Source organism: Crotalus tigris, unplaced genomic scaffold, assembly GCF_016545835.1.
Source record: "Crotalus tigris isolate CLP2741 ecotype Arizona unplaced genomic scaffold, ASM1654583v1 scf7180000024321.1087588, whole genome shotgun sequence".
Classification (NCBI taxonomy): Eukaryota; Metazoa; Chordata; class Lepidosauria; order Squamata; family Viperidae; genus Crotalus; species Crotalus tigris.
This window is the reverse complement of record NW_024100493.1, coordinates 180,383-205,247: the sequence shown is the minus strand read 5'-3', so window position 1 is coordinate 205,247 and position 24,865 is coordinate 180,383. Positions and strand designations below refer to the sequence as shown.

At 42.7% G+C, this 24,865-nt stretch overlaps 2 protein-coding genes across 7 annotated transcripts in view; one reads left to right on the top strand and one right to left on the bottom strand.

The window, feature by feature from the left end:
* N4BP2 (NEDD4 binding protein 2) overlaps positions 1-10,892 on the bottom strand; it is a 33,387-nt gene extending 22,495 nt beyond the window's left edge. The window contains exons 1-7 of one of the 2 annotated variants that reach the window (XM_039325231.1): positions 10,606-10,892; positions 8,337-8,554; positions 6,540-6,847; positions 4,146-5,319; positions 1,792-1,919; positions 1,192-1,280; positions 277-353 (exon numbers count right to left, since the gene is read on the bottom strand). In XM_039325231.1, the coding sequence (XP_039181165.1) occupies positions 277-353; positions 1,192-1,280; positions 1,792-1,919; positions 4,146-5,319; positions 6,540-6,744 (1,673 nt within the window). In that variant the 5' untranslated portion in view covers positions 6,745-6,847; positions 8,337-8,554; positions 10,606-10,892. The other variant, XM_039325232.1, reaches the window with a different exon arrangement.
* A 4,061-nt stretch (positions 10,893-14,953) lies between these two features.
* The window catches only part of PDS5A (PDS5 cohesin associated factor A), a 62,490-nt gene continuing 52,578 nt past the window's right edge, over positions 14,954-24,865 (top strand). For 2 of the 5 annotated variants that reach the window (XM_039325226.1, XM_039325224.1), the window contains exons 1-2: positions 14,954-15,247; positions 15,840-16,019. In XM_039325226.1, coding sequence (XP_039181160.1) covers positions 15,221-15,247; positions 15,840-16,019 — 207 coding nt within the window. In that variant the 5' untranslated portion in view covers positions 14,954-15,220. Of the gene's footprint in view, positions 15,363-15,839; positions 16,020-24,865 lie in introns of all 5 variants that reach the window. The other 3 variants (XM_039325229.1, XM_039325230.1, XM_039325227.1) reach the window with 2 other exon arrangements.

Sequence of the window (24,865 nt, the reverse complement as noted above, 5' to 3'; positions counted from 1 at the left end):
ACGGTAATATTTCTGAGGTAAAAAGAAGTAGTATTCAGAAAATAAAGCTGCCATTCCTAATTATGCCATGAAATCTTACAATTATTGATAAAAACTAAGCAAAAAAAACCCCGAATGAATAGTATTGCAGAAATATAGATAATTTGAACTCAAGGCTGAGTAGAAGCTTCCTGCAGGCAACTGAGCAGATTCCTAGCTGAGATATGTTTATTAGTTATTTCTCATTGATGTTACACAGTAATGTTGTTGCAGAATTACTACTATTGCTGTTATTACCTTTCCAATTCTTTGGGTTTAAATTTCCACCATGTATCCGGTTCGCGAAATATAACTTTATATTTGTGTTGCTGTGACTGAAGAAAAATGTAAAACAAGAAAAAAAAAGACATATCACCATCCGACTAGATTCTGTAACAGCTTTGTACTATATAGTATCAACCTTGTTGACTCTCAAGACTCTTTTTTCTATGCATTCAATATGGACTGTGATTTAATATGTATGTATGTATGTAGGTAGGTAGGTAGGTAGGTCAGTCTTTGGTTATTCGGGTTTTCTCCCGCGTAAAATTGGAAGGGTCTTGGTGACGTTTCGACGAAGTCCCATTTGTCATCTTCAGGCTGGTGTTTTCGGCTTCGTGCTTCTAGGAGCAATGGAAGAAACAGCTACGATCACTCATTGCTCCTAGAAGCACGACGCCGAAAACACCAGCCTGAAGATGACGAATGGGACTTCGTCGAAATGTCGCCAAGACACTTCCAATTTTACGCGGGAGAAAACCCAAATAACCAAAGACCTATATACAAAGACCTGTGAAAACCTCAGAAAACAAGTATATGTATATATGTCTCTGTGTATATGTGTGTGGCTGTGTGTCTATATATATCTTTTGAAAGCGGGCATCCCAATTTTGTTTTTTAACATGCGTCTGTGTGCTCACAGAAAAAAGTGACAATAAAGCTTCTCTCATGGCTGGCTGGGGAATTCTGGGAGTTGAAGGCCACAGGTCTTAAACGTGGCCAAAGTTGGACACCCTTGACTTAACTCCTTGAAGGAACCTCAAGAAATCCCACCACTGTAGGCTAGACTAGGATATTGAAAATCATCCTTGAAGAAGAAAACGGCAAATTCTGTGGAGATGGCTACCCAGAAAACAATATTCAACGTAATACCAAAAAATATGGAATACTAACCAAAGCAATATAAGGCTTCATTTCCCAAGCCTGTGTGTTTGTATTGTCTATGATTATAGGAGTGATCCTTTTCTCAAAGGCTTCTTTGGCTGACAAATAAATTGAGGGGAAAAAAAATTAATCGTAAACGAACCAGACAATTTCTATTACATATTGCATGATGTTCTTTTCTGATAATCTCTTTCGTACTCTCCAGCTTCTGTTTTTAAAGTAATTGCACTAATTTTGAAAAAAAAGGCAAAAGGGGTAAAAAGAACTTAAATATATAACATAATTCATAATTCTCTTGCAAGGAGAGATCTGACAGGGTGGGTGGACACCACTGGGGAGAGATGATCCCATAAGTAAACATCCCCCCCCCACTTCCCCGGGCCATGATACAGTAGCTTGAATTCCACCCGGAAACATCGTGGTAACCTATGTAACACCTGTATCATATGTGCTGAAGGACTGGCACGCATAATACAATTATCATCAATCCTAACAGAAATATTCCTTTAGGACTAGCAGAATGTATTCAGTTCATCTGATTTATTTATCAAATTTTATATCTGTTCTTCTTAAAAAAAAAGTGTTTTTCTGCTGCCACTGAATTCTTACCACGTTTCCAATTCCACTCATGTGCGTCTGCTAAACAATCAGCATCAAACTGGTACTGCCCGTTCTTTTGATAAAAATAGTCATCTGTGCTAAGCATGATCCCACCAGGGTTATCCTCAAGCAAAACCCTGCGAAAAATGATAAACACAGCTCTAGTCTTTTTTCTTCTTACAAATCACTGTGAAAAATAAACCTGCGTCTCGTTCATCCTTGTGACTCTTTCTGTTTAGATCTTTCAGAAAATAACCACAATAATCCGTGAGAGTTTTTTGGGAGTACCTTTGTAAGAGAAGTACATTCATAGGCTATCATATACCAAAACCATATTGGCTGTCAATTGTAATTTATTTTATTCCAACATTGCAGAAACCTTTTGGGAAAAGTATACAGTAGAAATGCCACCTTTGGTTAAGTTTCCACCCATTTTTCTTCTCATTTCTTTATAACTATAGCCTTGTTCACTTAATAATACAATTTTACATCGCTTTCTGGGCGACCGGTCAACTCTTTGCGCCATGACTTTAATTTTATTACATTTTACAAGCTCACTAAATGAAAGAACACCCAAAACCCGCAACCAACTTGATAGCGATCACATAACACACTGACAAATGTCCTCCTCTCAGCTTCAATACAAGACATCAATAACTGAATCCTACTGTGATCTGATTGGCTCATTGCCAAAACAAGTTGACACCTGATTGGCTCTCTAAACACTCATGCTCATTGGCCTCAATTGGATGAAGGAAAGCTACCTGAGATCAACCTAAGCAAGTGTGCTTCCTTTTTCTGGTTATTTGGCTGTAACTTTTCATAGAACACAGTACAGATCATTGAACAAACTTTGTTGCATTACATTCTTGATTAAATTATCCTTCCATTGATATATAATTTTATGGTACTAATAAAAAAAAGGGTGTTGACAGTAAAGAAACTATATTAATGTTAAATCTAATTACAGCGGCTAGGTTGTTAGTAGGGCAATGCTGGAAGAAGGAATCTTTGCCTACTTTGCAAGAGTGGTTTCTTGAAGTTTTCTATTTAGCGGAAATGGCAAAGATTTCGGCTTTTTTGAAAGATCAATTGCAAGAGAAGTACCTTTTGGTATGGAAAAGATGGATAAATTTTATACAATACAAGTATGATATAAAAATATTATTTAGCTTTTGAATAATTTATATTTAAAGTTTAAGATATTTTTTAGACATTTTTTTTCTTTCTCTTTCTAATTTCTTTTTTCTTCTTTTTTCTCTTTCTGTTTTTTAAGTATTGGTGTCAAAGTATTTTATGATTTGTTTAATTATTGTAATCAAATTTGTATATGGTTCACTTGTGTTCAAAATTTTTTTCTTTTAAATTTTAATTAAGCCTGTATTCTGCTCAGGGAAGGTTGGGGGAGGGTTGGGGTGGGTTGGGAGGGTTTGGGGAAGGGAACTTTTTTTTTTGTAAAATTTTAAAAATTTTCAATTAAAAAAAAAAGGGGGTGTTATTAGCCATCAAACCTCAAAAATACACTTTTCCCAAAAGGTTTCCACAATTTTGGCCACTACTGTCCATTTCTACCTTGCCCATCTCAACTAAGTGACCCTGACCGGTCTACAACAAAAACATAAAAAGTAACATCAAAGCATAAATTAGAGTTGAAGCAGAGTTACGGACAACGTTAAAAATTAAGATGTTGCAAGTTAGAAAGCAACATTTTCAAATGGCAGGCTTTGTGTAACAGCCCATGCTTCTGTTCGAGGGCTAATCACGACCTGAAGGGGAGCCCCCGGCTTCTGCACAGAGTCAGTGAAAAGATAGGGATCTGATAGGATCCCAAAAGGGGATCACATGACCCCGGGACGCTGCAACCGTCATAAATCCGAGTCAGTTGCCAAATGTCCAGATTTTGATAGCAATAGCACTTAGACTTATATACCGCTTTACCGTGCTTTACAGCCCTCTCTCAGCGGGTTACAGTGTCAGGCTGTTGCCCCCCAACAATCTGGGTCCTCATTTTACCGACCTCGGAAGGACGGAAGACTGAGTCAACCTTGAGCCAGTCTGGATCGAACTCCCGGCAGGTGGCAGAGTCAACCTGCAATACTGCATTATAACCACTGCACCATCACGGCTCGATCATGTGGCCACGGAGAGGCTGCAACAGTCGTGCAAAAAATGGTCACGAGTCACGTTTTTCAATGCCCTTTTAATCGTGAACGGTCATTAAACGAACTTCTTGTTAAGTCGAGGACTACCTGCATATGGTCAGAAGAGAATCTGGCTTGCAGATAGAATTTATATGATGCGTCTGTGAGTTAAGAAAAAGAGAGCAACATTGTATTTCTGAATCTTTTGTATGTGGAACCTACCTCGCCAAATATGATTTGCCCGATCCCGGAAGCCCTCGAAGTAGAACCAGTACATGACCCGGGAAGGCTTTCCTGTTCGTTACGTGACCTCCAGGCAATGGATGGACTTGAGAAAAATGGTGTCTTTGTCGCCCGTTTTTACTGCCGCATCTCTTTGGCATCTCCCAGGATTTTGAAACTCTGGGAGAGCAAAAGGTCCTTACTTGACTCTTACCATCCAAAGCCGGTCTCCACTTCCCGGGACTGAGGGCAATCGGAGTCACAAAGCTATGGTTTCCACCTTGTGAATCGAACGCTGGATAAAAACTAAGCTGCCGAGGATATGTCTGAAACAGAGAAAACGGCAAACTCCACGTCTGCTGAGAAGGATCCGTCTCCTTCGTAAAAGGTGCCGATTTCAAACCAGATCCTGTGCACAGGTCAGGAACGGAATTTTTTTTAAGATCGTTGCAGAGAGCCACTCCATTTTCATGCTCTTCAGCATCCCGTGAAGAAGCAGCAGCAGAAGAATTAGGGGAGGCGTTTGTCTCTATTTTTGCGAAACCGTGACACCGTTGAGCAGTCGGGGTGCTCACTGCTATAAAGTCAAATAAAACCTTTTGCATTTGATTCGGATCAGTGTAAGACTCTGCCTTGTCGGCTAACGTCACGATGTCTGAAACAGCACCGCTGTCCAGGACAACTTCTGGCAAACTGCAGCTCTCTGGGTTTTGTGTCAAAATATCCTTTGTCTCAACCTCTGTTATGGACATTGACTCTGACGCTTCACTGTAACTTGGTTTCGATGCAGTGAACCAGTTTTCTATTGCTGTTCCGCTGGATTTTATACATAGTTCAGTGCAATTGGAATTACTGTGATCCTGAGCCAGAGTTAGACTACCTAAGGGACGATCGTTTCCTGATTCTTTTGCTTCGCTTGTTTGACTGCATTTCTCGAGAGCATTATCTATCAGGCGGGCCAGTTCTTCAGATAACCAGGGCTGCTGTGATTCTTCACCACACTTCGCCACTGCAGCAGTAGTATCGTTGCCCTCGAGTTCATGAGTGCTACAGCTTGAGTTATTTCCACCAACTAGCAAGGCAGAGAAAGAATCAAAACCTGAGACGTTTGATGAACATATTGTATCCTTAGCTGCTGTGGACAGTTCTAGCAGATCATCCATAGTGTCTTCCACTGGTAAAAACAAAGCAAGGGCACAATTACTTTACTAAGCTTATTCCTTCTTCTACACACCAACTTCGATAGCACTGCAGGAATAAAGGAGGCCGTTAATTTTCATTTAAAGATTACCTGAGTCTCCATCTGTCTTGCAGCAACCTTTGACCTCTCTTCAAAAACAGACTGATTAAAGGATGCTCTTCACAGTTTCAGCTACCTAGGGGCCAAAGAGCAGTGCCTTGAACTAACAGGGAGAACTACAAGGAAGCAGTTGTGTGTTTTTTAAAATAATGCTTGATCGAAATAGTGCGTGTACATTTAAACAGGAATTTTGGAGTCAGGTGTTATTGGCACAAAACCATTTGTTAGGTGCAGCTTGAAAAGAAAATTGCAACTATTATGTCACAGCGTACACGGTCTTATTGCGCTGAGATAACCCAGGAGCAAAACACAGTAAACAGTGGTCTATATTAAATGTGGTTTTTTCTTACAAATGGATGGGGAAGAAATGGAGGTAGTGACAGATTTTATTTTCCTGGGCTCCAAGATAACCGCAGATGGGGACTGCTGTGGGAGTTAGTTAGACATAATATTATACTAGTGTGTGAATTCAGAGTTTGAAATAAGAGATGATAAGAATTGGCGGGTTGGAGACCAGGAGGGAAAGCCTGCATTTCAAACTAATTGGAGAATGTGATTTATGACTGTTAATTAAAGGAGGGAATTGTGCTTTGATACCATGTGCTCAGGGGAGGGGAATTCAGATTTTGGCTTGACCTATGTTAGTGCTGAAGCTATGCTACTCCAATAAAGATTGTTTAAGGTAAACAATGCATGGAAGTTCTTTGAAGAGTTTCATCTGTCGGAACCATGACATCAGGAGGATTTTCAACCAACACAACATACATAGACACTTTAAAGCCAAGAATACACTTAACACATCAGCAAGTCTCTGAGGCATCCTTGGTCAATGTGTTGGCTCTGCTGAAAGTTCAAAAGCAGAAGGCAAAAGGCAAATCAACAGAAAAATGTGGGGGGAAAATCAAAGAGATCTGTGTGTCAAAGAGTTCTCGGTCACTTGATGGAATACCCCCAGGGCTGGAATTGATCCTAGCATCAGCATCCTTTTTTTTTAGCCCCCACCTGTACAGTGAAATAGGAGGGAGGGAAATAACCACTTTAAACTGATATTTGCTGTAGGAAAAAGGATCAAACTGACCGTTGATTTGGCCTACCTTTGAAATCACATTCCGACAGCACCATGTAGATGACCGTGGGATCCAAGTCCGAGAACATTTCGGAAAGTCCGCTGATGAGTTCTTCTTTATTGATCCCATGTAACGAAGTTGGTGAGGATGAGGCGTCAGGAGCAGACATTGTCTCTGGGTTTGTATTTTTCCTCGATGGGCTCACGCCAAAGTTTTTCTTCTTCTTTGGCATTTTCTTTTTCAAAATGGAATTGCCGTTACCGCATGACGATGCTGACACCGAGAAAAAGGCCAATTATTCTTCCAGGCCACATCTTTGGGGTGACCGTAGCAACCTAGAATGGAAAAATGTATGTTAGAAGCTGCAGCTGGATCCTGAAGTTAAATCGAGCGTTTCTCCCCCCCCCCCGCTTTCTAGCAGGCTCAGAAAAATGTAATTGGAAAGAGAAGAAATATATTACCTAAAGCATTTTCAAAAAATAAAAGAATTATGTATTCAAGACACATGGAGAGACACCCAGAAAAAGTACAATATACATTCTATTCAAATAGACATAAGCCATAGTCTAGAATTGATATGATATGGACATCTTTCGATTTGAAAATGATGATAGAAGAGGTGGAGATAGAAACTAAGGTTTGGGCAGATCACAACCCAATAAAAATGACTTGGAAAGGAATCAAGAAAAAAATTAAGATGGTCCCTGAATAAATCTATATTGAAAGAAAAAGAATTCTTACAACTAGCAACAAAGGAAATGGAATTTAAAAAAAAAAATAAGAAAAAAGAAACATCCCTCCAAAATGTATGGGACACGGCCAAAGCATATTTTAGAGGGTTGGCCATAACCTATGCCTCTAAAAAGAATAAAGAAAAGAAACAATTACAATTAAAGCTGAGAGAAGAACTTAAAAAATTGAAACTAGAGTTACAAATAGACCCACAAAAGAAAGTCCTCAAGAAACAAATGGAGATAATAAAACATAAATTAAACCTGGCAGAGATGGATATTATGGCACAACAGATCAAACGGACTAAAAATCAAACAGATTTTTTTTGAAAATGCCAAAAAAGTGGAATTGTTTACACTTGAAACTAAAGTTTAATTACAAATCTAAAGGAAATATACAGTATTAAAGCAAAGAGAGAGAGAGAGAGAGAGAGAGAGAGAGAGAGAGAGAGAGAAAATGGTTGAATATTTAAGCAATTATTTGAACATAAAATATTCAAACCTCTTTTTAAAAAAACATATAACAATATGTAACGTATTTATATACAAATTAGCCCAGTCACTAAACAAATGGTTTTAAGTCAAAGGCTGCACCTGTCGACTTATTCCACAGGTTTCTTTTATATTATAATTGGGGGGGGGGAGAGAGAAAGACTGCAGCATCAGCTTAATTAAAATATGGCAAGAGATCAAGCGGCCTTAGAGAATTGTGTAAGACGAGTTTAGTTCTCGGCAAACACGCGTCTCATATCACTTAATGATTTCACAAGAAAAAAAAAATCTGCAGAAGGTTTTGAGTGAAGAACTTCAGAGCCATCTGTGAAATGTCACAGGGGTGGGGATAGGAAAAACTTGACTTTTAAAATCCTCATCAGGCCCAGAACTAGATCTGGAAAATGATGCAGTGGGCTCAATTTCAGGCGTTCTTGCTGTGCTCATTCAAAAATATCAAAACACAAGTAAGCGCTCACAAAATAACTTCCTGTTCATTTCTTTCCCTCCCCGTTTTTTTATTGAAATCGCCTCAGCCTTTGTTCATAATCAAGCACCTCGTGACTTTCCTTCCTCAGCAACAACAAAGGTATATTCCCACCTGCAGTGTTGTATTTTGCTCGTTTTACACTCCATGTTCACTAGCTTTGGTTCCACGTGTTTCACGTATTCACTCTATTCATGTATTCACAGCTGAAACGCACAGATCAGAATTGCTTCTCCGCAACAAACGATTTTGTTTTCACCTCCATTTCTTCATTTTTATGATGGATTGGTGTACAGTAAGAAAAACCAGTGCAGTTAAAAGTCAGAGGGTTCCTGGAATTATAAAAACAACAATAAATCCATTACGTGTTTGATGGGAGCCACGTGCCAATTTTTGAAAGCATTCAAAAATAATACAGGATGTCCTTGACTTACAACAGTTCATTTAGGGACCGTTCAAAGTTACAACGGCACTGAAAATAGGGACGCCTCTATTTTTTCTTCTTCAAGTATAGATCAAAAAGGACTGTCTTTCTCCAGAAGGGCAACAAGGTATAAAATCCCTTGAATTTGGTGATCGTTTAAAAGATTTCAAGTGGAGTTGGCATTATAGCACCAAAATATATGCTGTTTATCTGATAGGAAGGCAAACTTTTTCTTCAAGTAATGTTAACTCTAGAAGCATCTACCTACCATTCCCAGATAAGCAATAATGGGTAATTAAAGATTCGTATATTATTTTCATTTTGGGTATTTGCTAAAGAAACCTCCCTAGTGTATCTTCAAGAAAATTGGCTGGGTGTAAAAAATTTTCTTTAAAAAAAAAAGTAAAATATTTTATTGATTCACAGTGTGAATTAACGAGAAACGCCCAAACTGCTGGTTACATCAGCCTAACCTTTAATTAGCTCCTGTACACTGTTAATTTGCTCAATAGCCTTTGAGACATTTGTGGACGAGGAAGCACAGAATTACGAAGAAGAAATTAGTCATAGTCTAATTTTAAAAACAGTGAGAAAGGCTCTTGTATTTTTTTACACAATGCTCAGTTCTTTCTTGTCATTTTCTAGGTTGACAATAAGAAACAAGACAAAGTTTCCGATATTGAAAGCTTAAGCGTGCAGCGTACATTGTAACAATTTTGGACCCCATCCCCTTGAAGCTGTTTTATTTGATATTAACTTAAAACACCTATTTTGAGTTGTTGTTTTTTCTCTCTCTCTCTTGGATGATAGAAAAGCACTAAACAGTAGGGACCAAACACAGACAATTATGTCTTTTTAACAGGATGAAAGGTCACACCACAACCTCATGATCACAAAAGTGTTAAACTGCACATGCTTTTAAAAAGAACAGAGCTAACAATAACACACTGTGAAGCCTTCATTTGTTGAATCAGTTTTATAGACTTGCTTTAGTCTTCACAGCTCTAAACCCAGCGCACACTGCCGCAGCAGCACCAATTTATAAAATAATTAAATATAAAAATAATCAGTCACACCGAGCGGCAAAAGTTACGTTTAAAAATAATGCATTTAGTCAATGCAATGAAAATAAACGGCCCCCAAATTATGCCAAGCTTCTTGCCATAGTTGTTAAGTGGAACCGTTGCAGTTGTTAAATTAGTGCTACGGTTGTTGAGTCCGGTCTCTGTATTGACTTTTGTCCATCAGATGGTCGCAGAAGACAATCGTATGACGCCGGGACACTGCGACCGTCGTAAATACGAGTCAGAGGCCAAGCGTGTGAATTTGGACCCCATGCGCCTCAAAGGGTCGTAAGTATGGGGAAAAAAGGGTCGTAAGTAGGAAAAAAAAAAACCTTGGTCCTAGATCACTTTTTTTTCTCCAGCACCGCTGTAACTTTGACCGGTCACTAAAGCGAACTGTCGTTCAGTCGAGGACCACCTGTAACCCGACGGTCTTTTTTTTTTTTTTCTCCAAAAATGGGGGGGGGAAGAGGGGCGACCCACCCCGTAGGACCCGCTTTGGGGGGGATCAACCAATAAAAAGAAATACGGATAAAAATAAAAAGAGTAAAAAAAAACACAATAGAAAATAAACGAACAATAAAGAAAAGATATAAACAAAAAGGGCGGGCTCGTGTGGGGGGGGGCGGAGGAGAGAAATCCGGTCAATCCTGAGGCGAGACGGGCCTTTCCTGAGGGGGTTTCGGAGGGTTTGAGGCGGGCGGGGGGCGCCTCGGCCTTTCCCTCGAGGAGGGTCCGCGCTTTGGGGCCGCCACGGGGATTGGGAGCCCGGCCGGGTTAGAAGCCAGGCGAGGCGGCGGCGGAGCTCTCCTAGGCCGCCATGGAGGAGGCCTCCTTCCTTCCTTCCTTCCCTCCCGCCCTCCCTACCTCAGCCGCTCCGGCCATTTCCCCTTACCTCGCCAGCAGGTCCGCCTCCTTCCGCAGGGCGGGCCTGGCCTCGGCGGCGGCGACGCTCCCCGGGCGAGTCGCGAGAGGAGGAGCAGGAGGCGGAGGAGGCCCGGGCGCCGCCTCCTCTCCCTCCCCGACAGCCCGGCCTGGCCTTCCTCTCCCGCAGGCCTGGCGTCGTGGACGCGCACACGGCCCTGCCAGGGTGGGAGCCCTTCGGTGTTTGGGCTCCCGCCCAGGGCACGGCGCCCCTGGATGGGCGGCCTTTCCGTCCGACGTCGGGGCTGCCGTCGGGAGTTTTTCAGCCCCGATCCGGCAGCCCGTAAGGGAGAGGGTGGGAATGAGAGAATAGTTGCTCTGGTGCAGTGTTTCTCAACCTTGACAATTTTAAGGCATGTGGACTTCAACTCCCAGAATTCCACAGCCAGCAACGCTGGCTGTGGAATTCTGGGAGTTGAAGTCCACATGCCTTAAAATTGTCAAGGTTGAGAAACACTGCTCTGGTGGCTTCCTTGCAGACGTTTCATGACCCAACAAGGGAACGTCATCAGGGTTAGGAGGAGATGGAATTGGAGAAGGAGAAGTTTGAGCAGGATGAGTTGGAGGAGAAGAGGATGTTGATGACTGCGGGAGGGGGAGGGTCCTTTTTGCTCTCTGAGCTTGGTCGTTTCCTGATAGACGTTTCATGACCCAACTAGGGAACTTCATCAGTGTTAGAAGGAAGTTTGCAGGGAAGAGGAGGAGGACAACGATGACTGTGGGGTCCTTGATGGTCTCTGAGCTTGGTGGTTTTCTTGCAGATGTTATCTAGGCCAGGGGTAGGCAACCTTGGCTCGTTTATGACTGTGGTTGTTTCCTTGCAGATGTTTCACTACCCAACTAGGAAACATCATCAGTGCTAGAAGAGAGAAGGGAAGAGGAGGAGGACTGTGGGGTTCTTGATGGTCTCTGAGCTTGGTGGTTTTCTTGCAGACGTTACCTAGGCCAGGGCTAGGCAACCTTGGCTCTTTTATGACTCGTGGACTTCAACTCCCAGAATTCCTGAGCCAGCATGGCTCAGCTTGGAAACCTCTTTCCCCTCAGCATGGCTGGCTCAGGAATTCTGGGAGTTGAAGTCCACGAGTCATAAAAACAGCCAAGGTTGCCTACCCCTGGACTAGGCAACATCATCAGTGTTAGAAGGGAGTGGAGGTTTGGGGGGAGGAGGAGAACTATGGGGTTTCCAGAGACCTTTTATGGTCTCTGAGCTTGGTTGCAGATGTTTCATTACCAAGTAGGTAACATCATCAGTTGTAGTAAGGAGCAGGGTTTGATCTCAATTTATATTGTACTAGTAAGGAGTGGAGCTTGCTCTCAGTTTATAACATACAGTTTACAATATAAACTGAGAGCAAACCCCAGTGCTTACTAGCACTGATGATGTTACCTAGTTTGGGTTATGAAACGTCTGCAAGAAAGCCACCAAGCTCAGAGAGCACCAGGAACCCAGATCAGGAAGCTCTGGATTTGTAACAGTCCTCAGTTGCACATCCAAAATGATTTGGTTAGATTGATGCCCCACTTTTGCTTCAAAGTTTGGAGGAGGTAGATAGGACCTTTCTTCCTCTTTTTTTTTTTCCAAAACAGAAAATTATGTGGGATGCTTGGGTTGAGAGGACTACATCAAAGTCCCCCAATGAACTTGCAGGACCGTGGTGCCGGTGCAAATGCCGCAGTCACTGCACCATACCCACAAGTTGCCTGCATTTTCCATCTCCTTTCCTGCAGCAAAGGGATGATTCGGATTGTGCTGCTGAAATTTGATCGCAAAGTGACGGAATTAAAAGCCAGATATTTTCAGTCTTGCTTCTGGGTGATGATTCAAGGATGCCCTGGGCTGCCCCCAGAGGTGTAAAAAAAAAAAAAAATTAAAATGTTCCTTTAAGAAAAGGTTTATCTGTCCAATTCTAGACTGTTAAAAGAGCCCAGAATGGGTTTTTTTTAATGCACTAATTGGTTATAGATATAATAGTCCTAACTGACATTGAGGGAATAAATTAGGAGTGCATATATAATGTACCAGATTTCTAGTGTGGTATCTGTTCATCACATTTATTTCATTTTGGGAAGAGCAACCTTACACACAGTGAAGGCAAGCAAAGACATTAAACATAAGGGGTAAACGAATGATTGCTTAATCTATTGTCAATCTATATTGTTTTAATAGCTTAATGTTACTTCTAGTTTTTGTATTATACAGATAATCCTCAACTTAACAACCACAAATGAGCCCAAAGTTTCTGTTGCTAAGTGAAACATTTGTTAAGTGGATTTTGCCCCATTTTACAACCTTTCTTGCCACAGTTGTTAAGTGAATCATTGCAATCGTTAAGTTAGTAACACGGTTAAGTGAACCTGGCTTCCCCATTTACTTTGCTTGTCAGGTCGCAAAAGAGGATCACGTGACCCCCGGAGACACTGATACCGTCATAAATATGAGTCAGTTGCCAAGCATGCAAATTTTGATCACGTGACCACGGGGATGCTGCAGCGGTCGTAAGTGTGAAAAAAGGTCATAAGTCAGTTTCGTCAGTGGCACTGTAACTATGACTGTCACTAAATGAACTGTTGTAAATCGAGGTCTACTTGTATTGTAAGCCACCCAGAGTTGCTGTATCCATAAGATGCCAGACATTTAATAAACATTTAATAAATAAATTATTCCTCTCCACTCCTTTCTTTTCTTCCAAACTATCCCTTCTTCTATCCCTAATTCATATAATGTTTTATTTTTTAAGTCTAATAAATGTTATGCAAGCATGACTTTTCATGAAGCAGATTGCAGAAACTGGACAGATTAATATTAGTGTGGGCCGCAGTTCAAATTTAGCCCCAAATTCTTTGTGACCTGCAGTTTAAACTAAGGCCCAAAAGGAAAACAATGCAGAATTGATATGACTCTGCTGCAAAACTGGTGTAAGTAAAATGACTCTTCAGACTTAAGCTGTTACATTTTAGGGAGTCAATTTCTACGCTAAACCTCAAATTGTATCAATCACTAACAGGAAATCCTTTTAAATTAAGCACTGTTAAAGACAACTCCAGCTTTGTAATCATAAGGTAGCACTGCACTAAACAAATATACATACATTCGATTGCAACCCCCTTGACATTATTTTGAAATTAGTAAAATATCTGCAATTCTGTTGATAACAACACAGGGGCACACGGAGGCATGACTGTAATACCTCTTTGCAACTCATGAAAGCAGCTGCTTTCGTAAGTTGTACATAAGTACGCATTCACATTTCTATTGCATTTCACTAAAATGAAATCTAAAGCACTTAGGAATTGAAAAAGATTGGTATGAGAAGGGCTTGCTAATAACTCCAGCTAAACCTGTTTTTTCAGATTGCCAAATGCCAAACCAGTTTTCCTTCTTTGAAGTATGTTCAAAGGTACGTTTATTTGTATCCCAGACAAACTGAAGCCACTGAAATCTAAACCAGCCTTTCCTACTTAATCCTTTCCGGGATCTGTTTTTAAGATTTCACACACATCAGATACTCTTGAGAATTGTAAAACTCACAGCCACTTACAAGCTTACCAATATAACATAGCTTGGTAGTGGACATTAATATTAGACACATTAAGTGAAATATATTAATATGAAATGGCTAGATGTCATCTGGATCTCAAAGCCCCAGGCAGTGGCTCCAGTTTTGCTTACCCATACAACATGGGTAAATAATAATAATAGTAATAATAATAATGATGATGATGGTAACAATACTGCAGCCATAATACATGGGTAAATATAAATAATAAAACTGCAGCCATACTACATATATAGACATTAGACAGCACTGTGAGAATTAAGTGAATTAAGACGAATCGTGAATGGATGGATGACGTATAAATTTAATAAATATCTGAAATATTGGAAGGAGCTCATCGTCAGTCCCAAGACAACATTTCCCCCCCTATCCCAGCTTTTCCTGAAAAAAGTCTTTTTTTTATTGCAAGAACCAATCTTTTTAGTCTTTTTTTCTTCCTTCTTCAGCCGCCATTAAAAGAGGTTTACTCAGAAGGGTCTCGAAGGGGAAGGAAAAAAAACATACCACACAAACACACACACACACACCCATAAAATCCCGGAGTCTCCTTCGGAAGGTCCCACGGCCGGCTAACCTCTCCGTCCTTCGGGGAAGCAAGCGAAGCAGACCCGGGCCTCAGACCTCCCCTCAGAAGATGCGGCCTACTCCACCCGCCGCCGCCTCCCGGCCTCCCCGCGGGCCCGAGCGAGGAAAGGCCCCATCCGGCTGGGCCGGCCGCCAGGAGGGCGGGCCTGCTCGCTCCCCGCCTGCGTGGAAGAAGGAAGGGCGGCCGCGGGAAGAGAGGAGCGCCGAGGGGCGGCCTTCTCCTCTCCTCCTGGCCTGTTCTTCCCCGGCCGGCCGAGGAGCGGCACTGTCTCCCCGCGGCCAGGCCCCGCGCCAGGCGCACGCTCGGCCCAGCCGTCCCCGACAGCCGCCGGGCCTGACTGAGGCGGCCACAGCGCGGGGGGGAAGCAGGCCGGGCATCGTGGCAGCACCAGAAGAGCCGGAGATTCCCCCCGACCATCGCCGCCTTCCGCCACCGCCTGCTCGATGCTGCACCTCCCGGAGCTGCATGAGGTAAAAAGGCGGGCCGGGCGCGGGGCTCCGTCTGGCGGCGGCTTCTTTCGCTCGCCGGTGCGGGCAGGGGCGACATCTTGGCCGGAGCCGGGCGTCGCCTGAGGGAAGTCCTGAGGTAAAAGTTGCGGAGGGAGCGGGCCGAGAGGCCGCAGAGGGGCCGGAGGGGGGGGGCGCCTCCGGCCCTGTGAGGGGACCCTCCCCCCCCTCAATCCGGTGTTGTGGCTCCTTTTGCGGCCTAGCCTCTAGGCCTCGCCTGGCCGCTCGCTTGCGGGAGGCGCCTCCCGGCGGCGGGACGCTTCCCTCGGAGCCCTCCGCGGGCCGGGGGGGGCTCCTTCTTCCTCTCCGAGGCAGGCCCTCCTGGTGGAAGCGACGCCCGGAGGGGTCGGCGCGAGGGTGGGGGGAGAAAGAAGGCGCTGCCCGGCGGGGCTCGGCCCGGCCGCGGGGAGGGGGAAGGCGGGCGGCGGGCCCGGGACGGGGTCGTCGTCAGGGACCGAGGGGAGGGGGGGGGGCTTGTTTGCTCTCGAGGCTTCGAAATGGGGGAGGAAGGAAAACGGCTGAGGAAAAGTCTGAACTTTTGTTTTGCCACCGGCAGAGGCCGGTAGAAGCCTGCGGAGAAGGAAACTTTCTCGGCGGCAGCGGCGGCGGCGTCAGGATGGACTTCCCGTCCGCCCCAGCCAAGCCTCCCCCCGACGGCAAGATCATCTTCTACCCGCCTGGCGTGAAGGAGATCACGGATAAGATCACCAACGACGAAGTGGTCAAACGCTTGAAGGTAGGCCGGGCCTCGGCCTTGGGTTTTCTCCCCGCTTGGGTTGGTTGGCCTGGCTTCCCCTAGAGTGGCACCAGGCGCCGGGCTGGGAGTTCTAGTTCGGCCTAGGCGTGGAAAGGGCCTTGGGGGGGGGACTTTGGGCCAGTCGCCAGGAGAGCGTGAGTTCTAGCGCCGCCTTAGGCAAGACAAATCCGGCTGGGTGATTTTGGGCCCATCACCAGGAGACCGTGAGTTCTAGTGCTGCCTTAGGCATGAAAGCCAGCTGGGTGACTTTGAGCCAGTCGCCAGGTGACTGAGTTCTAGTGCTGCCTTAGGCATGAAAGAAGGCTGGGTGACTTTGGCCCGATCCCCAAGAGATGTTGAGTTTTAATCTCACTTTAGAGAAGAAATCTGGCTGGGTGACTGGGCCAATCACCAGGTGACTGAGTTCTAGTGCAATGTTTCTCAACCTTGACCATTTTAAGGCATGTGGACTTCAACTCCCAGAATTCCACAGCCAGCAACGCTGGCTGTGGAATTCTGGGAGTTGAAGTCCACATGCCTTAAAATGGTCAAGGTTGAGAAACACTATTCTAGTGCCACATTAGGCATGAAAGCCGGCTGGGTGACTTTGAGCCAATCGCCAGGTGACTGAGTTCTAGTGCTGCCTTAGGCATAAAAGCCGGCAGGGTGACTGGGCCAATCACCAGGAGATGATGAGTTCTAATCCCACCTTAGACAAGAAATCTGGCTGGGTGACTGGGCCAATCACCAGGTGACTGAATTCTAGTGCTGCCTTAGGTATGAAAGCCGGCTGGTTGACTTTGAGAGCCAATCATACACTCTGCTTGAATTTGCCTTAGGGTGATTGCAGCCACTGTTGCTTGTAAGCCATTTCTTAATATGTAAACTACTTATTTAGTTCAGTGTGGCAGTTAAGGTGCTATGCTGGAAACCAGGGGACTGTGAGTTTTAGTTCCACCCTCGGCATGAAATTCAGCAGGATGACTGGGCCAACCACCAGGAGACTTGAGAGTTCTAGTTCCGCCTTAGGCAAGAAATGTGGCTGAGTGACTTTGAGCCAGTGACTAGGAGATGGTGAGTTCTAGTCCTACCTTAGGCATGAAAGTCAGCCGGGTGACCGGGCTAATCATCAGGTGGCTGTGAGTTCTAGTCCCACCTTAGCCATGAAAGCCAGCTGGGTCTCTTTGGACCAGTCACTTTATCCCAACCCAACTCATCTCATGGAGTTGTTGTGGGGAAAATAGGAGGCAGAAAGTGTGTCAAATATGTTTGCCACCTTGAGTCATTTATAAAAGTAATAAATGCAGGATACAAATAAATATTCCAATGGGTAGCAGGGACTGGTCATTGTGTTTGACCTCAAGAGTTGTTCTCTTAAATTTGTACAAACCAGTTCGTTCTTTAGTATCATTTTGATTCTCAAAACCCATTTTTGTGTGTGTTTTATGGGGCTCCTTAGCAGTCTGGATTTCAACGACAAAATGTTTCCAACAGGCGCCAAGTCTGCTCTGCACACCTTAAACATGCCTTTTTATGAAATTGCACAACAGCTGCAAAAGGCAACTGTGCAACACTAAATATAAATAACATGCTTGCGTCTAATAATGCTTATTAGAAAGTAAATAACTGGTGATAACATTCTACTGCCATACTTAAGGCTGACAAATTCCTGTCCTCAAATATTCATGGATTTCCAGGAATGGTGGAATGGTTAAGTATATTAAGCTTAGTGTTCCTTGTTTGTTTTGTTGTTGTTTTTTGCCAAAAGGAGAAATGTGTTTTTCTCTTCTATAGGAATTAGCTTGATCTGAGCACTGGAGGGATAGGAAGTGAATGTGAGAGACAGAGATAGAAGAAAGGAAGTGGAGTTGAAGTCATTTACTCCAAAGTGGCAGGGAAGAACTCGGATAATTTACCCAGAGTAATATATAACACAGCAGCTTCTTGGAATGTACTTTGCAGAGCAAATTGCTCTGCAAGCAGTGAGCGGTTGGATTCGCACTGTGTACTGGAACCACAAATTAGACAGACTTTTAGCCCTAGTCTGTAATGCAAAACAGGATTCGTTTTGGGTTCAGCGTGACATGCCATCAAAGGAGCTTTGTCATTTGATCCTTTTTTTTAATATGTAGGTTAGAGCTGAGATGAAATGGCTATCCCATCTGCTCTGCCCATATGGAGGTGACGATTTTGATTAGAAACCGCTGAAAAAAATGATGTTTTGTGTTCAGAAAAAGAAGCTGTTGCCATATAGGGCATTTTTTCTTAAAACTAAAATAAAAAAATGGACAGTGGGACTGGAAGCTTCCATTCTCATTTCTTTTTTACATCATGCCCTCTGTTTCAGAAGGAATAGTTGGAAGAGTTGGCAGTTTTGTGGACATTTATTACTTAACCAGAACAAACGTTTAACAGACTTGGTGGTGCCATGTGCGTTTATAGGAATAATGTTCCTGGATGATTAGGCTTTATGCAGTGTACGAGATGCCAAAATATACCATTTCAAGATTTTTGGCTGCCAGCTACGTAGATCTTGTTGGAATTCACTAGGGGTTGATTGGTTTTGGATTAGTAAATTGTGTAAAACCGGTCATATTATAAAATGCATTTTACTGATTATTAAATGATAACTATTTAACTTATCTGAGCACATTAGATTAGTCCAACGTATAAACCTTGTTTCCATTAGCAGAGTGCAATTTGTTTGGGAAATCAGTAGAACCCTTAGTACAGTGGTTCTCAACCTTTCTAATGCTGCAACCCCATAATACAGTTCCCCATGTTGTGGTGACCCCCCAACCACTTATACATCACCGGGTGCCAGGGGCGTGGCCAAAGAAAAGGGGAAAAAAATGGCGGACAGCCTTGTTTGGTGACCCCCGTGAAATGGTCGTTTGACCCCAAATGGGGTCCCGACCCACAGCTTGAGAACCACTGCCTTAGTAGATATTAGTGTAGTAGTGCTTTATAGGCCTCAGGATGGTTTCTAGCTAGATAGACATTTTTATTGTGATAAAATGAGCAGAGCGTGCTAAATCATAATATAGTTTCTTTGGGGTTTGCTCAGCATATTGTTTGAATGCAGGTATCTCTCTTTTGAAGGATGGCCAAGCAGGCTAGGATTGAACCCAGCCAACTCAATTGTTATATAATGTCAGATTTTTTTTCTGAAGCTTTGAGTGGTACAAACAAGCCAACATGTTAGCTTGAAAAACTATATCACTTTCTGAACACGTGGCGTGACAATCCCAAATTTCCTTGGCGGAAATTACTGCTTTAAAGTTTAATTAGGAATGATGTACTGGGTAGATCATTGGTTGAGGAGGAATTTAGTTGCCTCTGCTTTGCATACAACGTGTTTTGTATAATGTGATCTCTTGCTTGGGAGGGGGGGGTTGTTTTTCGGGGGGGGGATGGGGGAAGAGCTGCTTCTTATCCAACCATCTTGTTCTTGGCTGCTTTGTGCTCCTGCCTCCTGCTGAAGAAAAAGTGAGGGGGTTCATTTTTTGTGCTCAGCCATTATGTGGCTTTTTTGATTTGGCCTGCTATTTTTTATGTAGCTTGTGCCATCGCTTAAGTGCAGGGGTAGGCAACCTTGGCTCTTTTATGACTCATGGACTTCAACTCCCAGAATTCCTGAGCCGGCATGGCTCAGCTTGGAAACCTCTCCCTTTCCCCTCAGCATGGCTGGCTCAGGAATTCTGGGAGTTGAAGTCCACGAGTCATAAAAGGGCCAAGGTTGCCTGCCTAGGCCTAGGTTGCTTTATGACTCATGGACTTCAACTCCCAAAATTCCTGAGCCAGCATGGCTCAGCTTGGAAACCTCTCCCTTTCCCCTCAGCATGGCTGGCTCAGGAATTCTGGGAGTTGACGTCCACGAGTCATAAAAGGGCCAAGGTTGCCTACCCCTGGCTTAGAGTGATATCAGAACCTAATCACTATGACAGGGGTCTTTAAACTTGGCCCTTTGATGACTCGTGGACTTCAACTCCCAGAATCCCTCTGCCTGGCTGAGGAATTCTGGGGGTTGAAGTCCACGAGTCATCAAAGAGCCAAGTTTGAAGACCCCTGCACTATGATCACGAATAGCAATAATCGTAGAATATTTCAGCAGACATTTGAGGTTGACTAATCCTTTGTAGAAGGCAGGAAATAAGTAGAAACTGTGATGTTTCTTATCACCTCCTGCTGCTTTCTCCAATCCTCAGATGTCGTGGAAAAGGCATGCAGACAAGCAGAGGGGGAATTATTTTGGCTTTCCCAAGGAGAAGCCCAGATGAAGAGGCTTCACGGTCCCAAGCTGGATGGGGGAAGGCAGGAAGAGGTTTAGCATAGCCATACCCCAGAATCTCTTAGGATGTGTCTGATTGGACTTTGCTATGTTGTCTCTGGGTGGACTTGGGCCTGACCTCAAGAAAACCTACGAAGTCACAGATCCTTCCTGCCTATTCCTTACAAGTCAGTCTTCAATTTACAACCGTTCATTTAGCAGCCGTTCAAAGTTATGATGTTGCCGAAAAAGTCCAATTTTTGCCCTTACGACTGTTGCACCGTCCCCCTGCGGTCACGTGATTGCAGTTTGGGCGCTGGGCAATGTAGCGCTTGCTTTTATGACCAGTTGCAGTATCCTGCGAGTTACACCATGATGATTTGCCACCGTGTGTGTGTGTGTGTGTGTGTTTTGTCAGTTTCTGGGGGGAAATAATGCCTATTCAGGAGAATTAAGTTGGCGGCGTTTGCTTAATGGCTGCAGATTTGCTTCATCATCATCATCATCATGGTGAAAAATGGTGGTAAAATCAGTTCTGGCTTGACTTAAGGACAGCAAAGACTTACAACAGAAATAATTGCGGTTGTATATCAAGGACGGCTTGTGCTTTTTATTACAAAATTGTTCTGCCACTTTGTCTTAAGGATTGACTTTTTGAGAAAGACTTTACTGAAGATTTTCTAAGCAAAGAAGGAAGATTGCATCTGTTTTGCTGGCACTGTATGTCCTGGTTAGTGGGCCAAGGCTTGGCTGGAAACTCAGGGCATTGAACAAATGAATTTGCAACCTGAAGCCATTTCCTACATTTCTTCTCCTTGGCAACTTTTAACGTTTCTTTTTTAATTTCATGTATTATTTTACATCTGTAAGCCACCCAAGCGTCTTCTGGAAGTCCAGCAGCGTTGAAATCGGAGAAGTAGAATGAACTATATTAGGAGATGAATTCTGTTGATGGCATTAGAGAAACCGCTTTGCGTGAACGCGTTTGTTTATTACAATCGTATTGCACGTTTTTCTTCCTTTTTTTGTTGTGGTTGCTTCTGTCTTTTCCTTCTTCGTCAAACACTTGTGTCATCTCCGCGTTTGAAAGATCCCTGCAATTGTGGCACATGAAAACAAATGTTCAGAAGAATCGGTGCTTTAATGCACTGGAATTAATTAATGCCTGTTGTGTAGAGAACTCAAGGGCAAATCTCATATAAGTAATCACATCTTGTATGTTGAATCTTTTCATTCATTATTTAGCTGTTAGAAATGTACTTTCTCTGTGTGTAATAAATTTAAAAGGAATGCCATTTTCCCCCAGAGTTATAAAACTAGTGATGTTATTGGACATAAGTTCGAAGTATCCATCAGATGTCAAATTAATGAGAAATCTTATCGGCCTGGAATACAGGCAGTGCTCATTGCATTTTCACAATGTCTACTCTAGCCCTTAAGAGTACTAAAGAAATGATAAATATTTCCGAGAGTGTTAAGGATATTTGGCTCAAGGTCTGAAGGTTTTAGAAAGGCCAGAGGAAATAAACAGGAATTGTACTTAAATTTATCATTGCCTTTGTTGATCAGAAACAGTTGCAGCAGCAAGGAAAATAAACTGAGGAATTAAATGAATGGCAAATTTAAAAATATAATAAAGGGGAACTGAGTCATACAGAACAAGTGTTCAGGTAGAGTTTTTAGCCTGGATACTCTCCTAATGTTTGAACTTTAGCTCCCAGAATCCCTCAGCTAACATGTCTGCTGCTGAGAATTCTGGGAGTTGAAGTCCACAAGTCTAGGTCTTGGCCACATTAGGAAACCCTGGTTTAAAGAAGTGGCTATATGAATTGGCATTTTTTTTTTTTTTTTAAGAGAATGATTCCATAGCAGGGGAAAAGGTGAACTGTGAAAAAGATAAGACTGAGATGTCTGAAAGCCTGGTATAATTTATTCTCTTTTGTAATTGAGACAAACTCTTGTGGCTTGCTTTTAAGAAAAACTTTCAGCGTTTTATTTTTTTAATATTATTTTATCTTACAAAGTAAAATGGAAAACAAACAATAGAACAAAACCAAACAAAAACAGCATACATTCAACTGGAAAAAGTGATGAAATAAATGTAATAAATTTAACATAAAATAAATTTATTTTTCTATATATGTATATGTGTAATAATAATAATAATAGGCAGGAAACCCTATACCATGTATGTATGTATGTGTATATATATATGTGTGTGTGTGTGTGTGTGTGTATGTATAGTGTGTGTGTGTGTGTGTGTATACTGCTCAAAAAAATAAAGGGAACACAAACGTATAGGATCCTATACGTTTGTGTTCCCTTTATTTTTTTGAGCAGTATATATATTTTCAGTCAATTTCCCCATCTCTGAAATTCAGACAATTTCAAAATCTGTTCTTCAACGGTGGGCATCCCTTATCTTTCCAAGATTTGGCAAGTACAATCCTTGCAGCCATCACCATGTGAAGGAATAGCACCCCAAATTGTTCTTCAATTGGCTTGTCCATCACACTTAAAAGAAAAGCTCCAGGTTTCATTAATATTTGTATCTTAAAAATTCTTACTCTTGGTAAGAATTCATCTAGGAATGATGAGCCTGTATCGGATTAACTACCTGGTGGTAACTTTGAGATATCTTTAAATATTTTAAGATGGAAATTTCAATATTATCTTTCAGTTATTATTTTTTTTTAAAAAAGTAACGTCATTCTATGCTAGGTCCTCACTCAGTTTATATCTAGTTTAATTTCAGATTGTATTGGATGGTACGTGCTAACTGTTTATGAATGCTCAGAAATGTCAATAGCCACGAACATATTTGACTAGCGCTCCTTAAAGCATGACATTCATCTGCATAATGACACATCACAACTACTGAAGCATTAGTGCAAGGGGCTAACCTTTTTTTTTTTTTTGTACTTTGGGAGAATGTTTGCTAGAGATTGGAGAAAATTGAACACATGCCAATCTTGATAGAATAATAATATGTGGTCTCTTGTGAAAGAAGTAAACATGGCTGGTGCATGTAAGAGCAGGCTTCTGCCCGCTTCATTATATGGAGGCGAGCATTGGATATGTTGGAAGAAAAATAGATAAATGCAACCACTTCAAGTTGTTTTTGCATTCCTTTTGAAAGACATCGGCAGTATCTGGGCTATGTAGTTGTTTAATTAATTTTGTTCTGAAAACAAAACTAGAGAAAATCGGGCTGGCAACTACCCTGTTTTCCCGAAAGTAAGGCCTACCCTGAAAATAAGCCCTAGCTTGATTGGGGGGGGGGCTAATATAAGCCCAACCCCAAAAAGAGCCGAGGTGACGCAGCAGTTAGAGTGCAGTACTGCAGGCCACTTTAGCTGAATGTTCAGCAGGTCAGCGGTTCAAATCTCACCAGCTCAAGGTTGACTCAGCCTTCCATCCTTCCGGGGTAGGTAAAATGAGGACCCAGATTGTTGGGGGTAATGTAAATATATATATACATTGCTTACTGGTGTACACCGCTTAGAGAGTGCTTGCACTTAAAGCGGTATATAAGTCTCATAAATAAATAAATAAAAATAAGCCCTAGTTTTGGGGCAAGGCACACACCTAAATTAAAAGACGCTTGCTCCTAGAGAGGAAAGCTATGGCAAGACAGCATACTAAAAAGCAGAGTCATCACCCTGCCAACAAAAGTGCGTATAGTCAAGGCCATAGTTTCCCCAGTTGCAATGGATGGCTGTGAAAGTTGGACCATAAGAAAGGCTGAGCGCCAAAGAATGGAGGCCTTTGAATTCTGGTGCTGGAGAAGACTCCTGCGAGTCCCCTGGACTGCAAGGCGATCAAACCGGTCAGTCCTAGAAGAGATCAACCTTGACTGCTCTTTAGAAGGCCAGATCCTGAAGTTGAAACTCAAATACTTTGGCCACGTAATGAGAAGGAAGGACTCACTGGAGAAGAGCCTGATGCTGGGAAAGATTGGGGGCAATAGAAAAAGGGGACAACAGAGAATGAGGTGGCTGGAGGGAGTCACTGAAGCAGTAGGTGTGAGCTTCAATGGACTCCAGAAGATGGTAGAGGACAGGAAGGCCTGGAGGAACGTTGTCCATGGGGTTGCGATGGGTCGGACACGACTTTGCAACTAACAACAACAAATGGTGGTGAAGGAGGAGAAAGCTTTGTGAAAGATAAAAATTTCCAGAACCCAAGAGGGTGCAGATCCAGAACCTTCTGTGGGCCATTTTGTAAATACTAAACATAGTTACAAGTTAGTAGCATAGAAGGTTCATATTCTGAGATTACGTCTGAGACACTTTTTAGGAGTTATCGTGAAGTCCTGGCTAGGACTAACATCAGAAAGTGATAGAAAGAACTCTCCTTCTTTATTCCTCCCATTTATTGGCATATACGTATCAAATTAGTTGATTAATAACCAATATCTATAAAAACTAATATATATATATTTAGTTTTAAAGGATTTAACAAGTTATTCTAGCATCTCGTGCATCTCGGAAGCTCAAAATGCTGCTAACGGTTCTTACAATGTTATTAACAAGTGTTATAGATGTAAATATTGCAATTGGCTAACATCTGATAA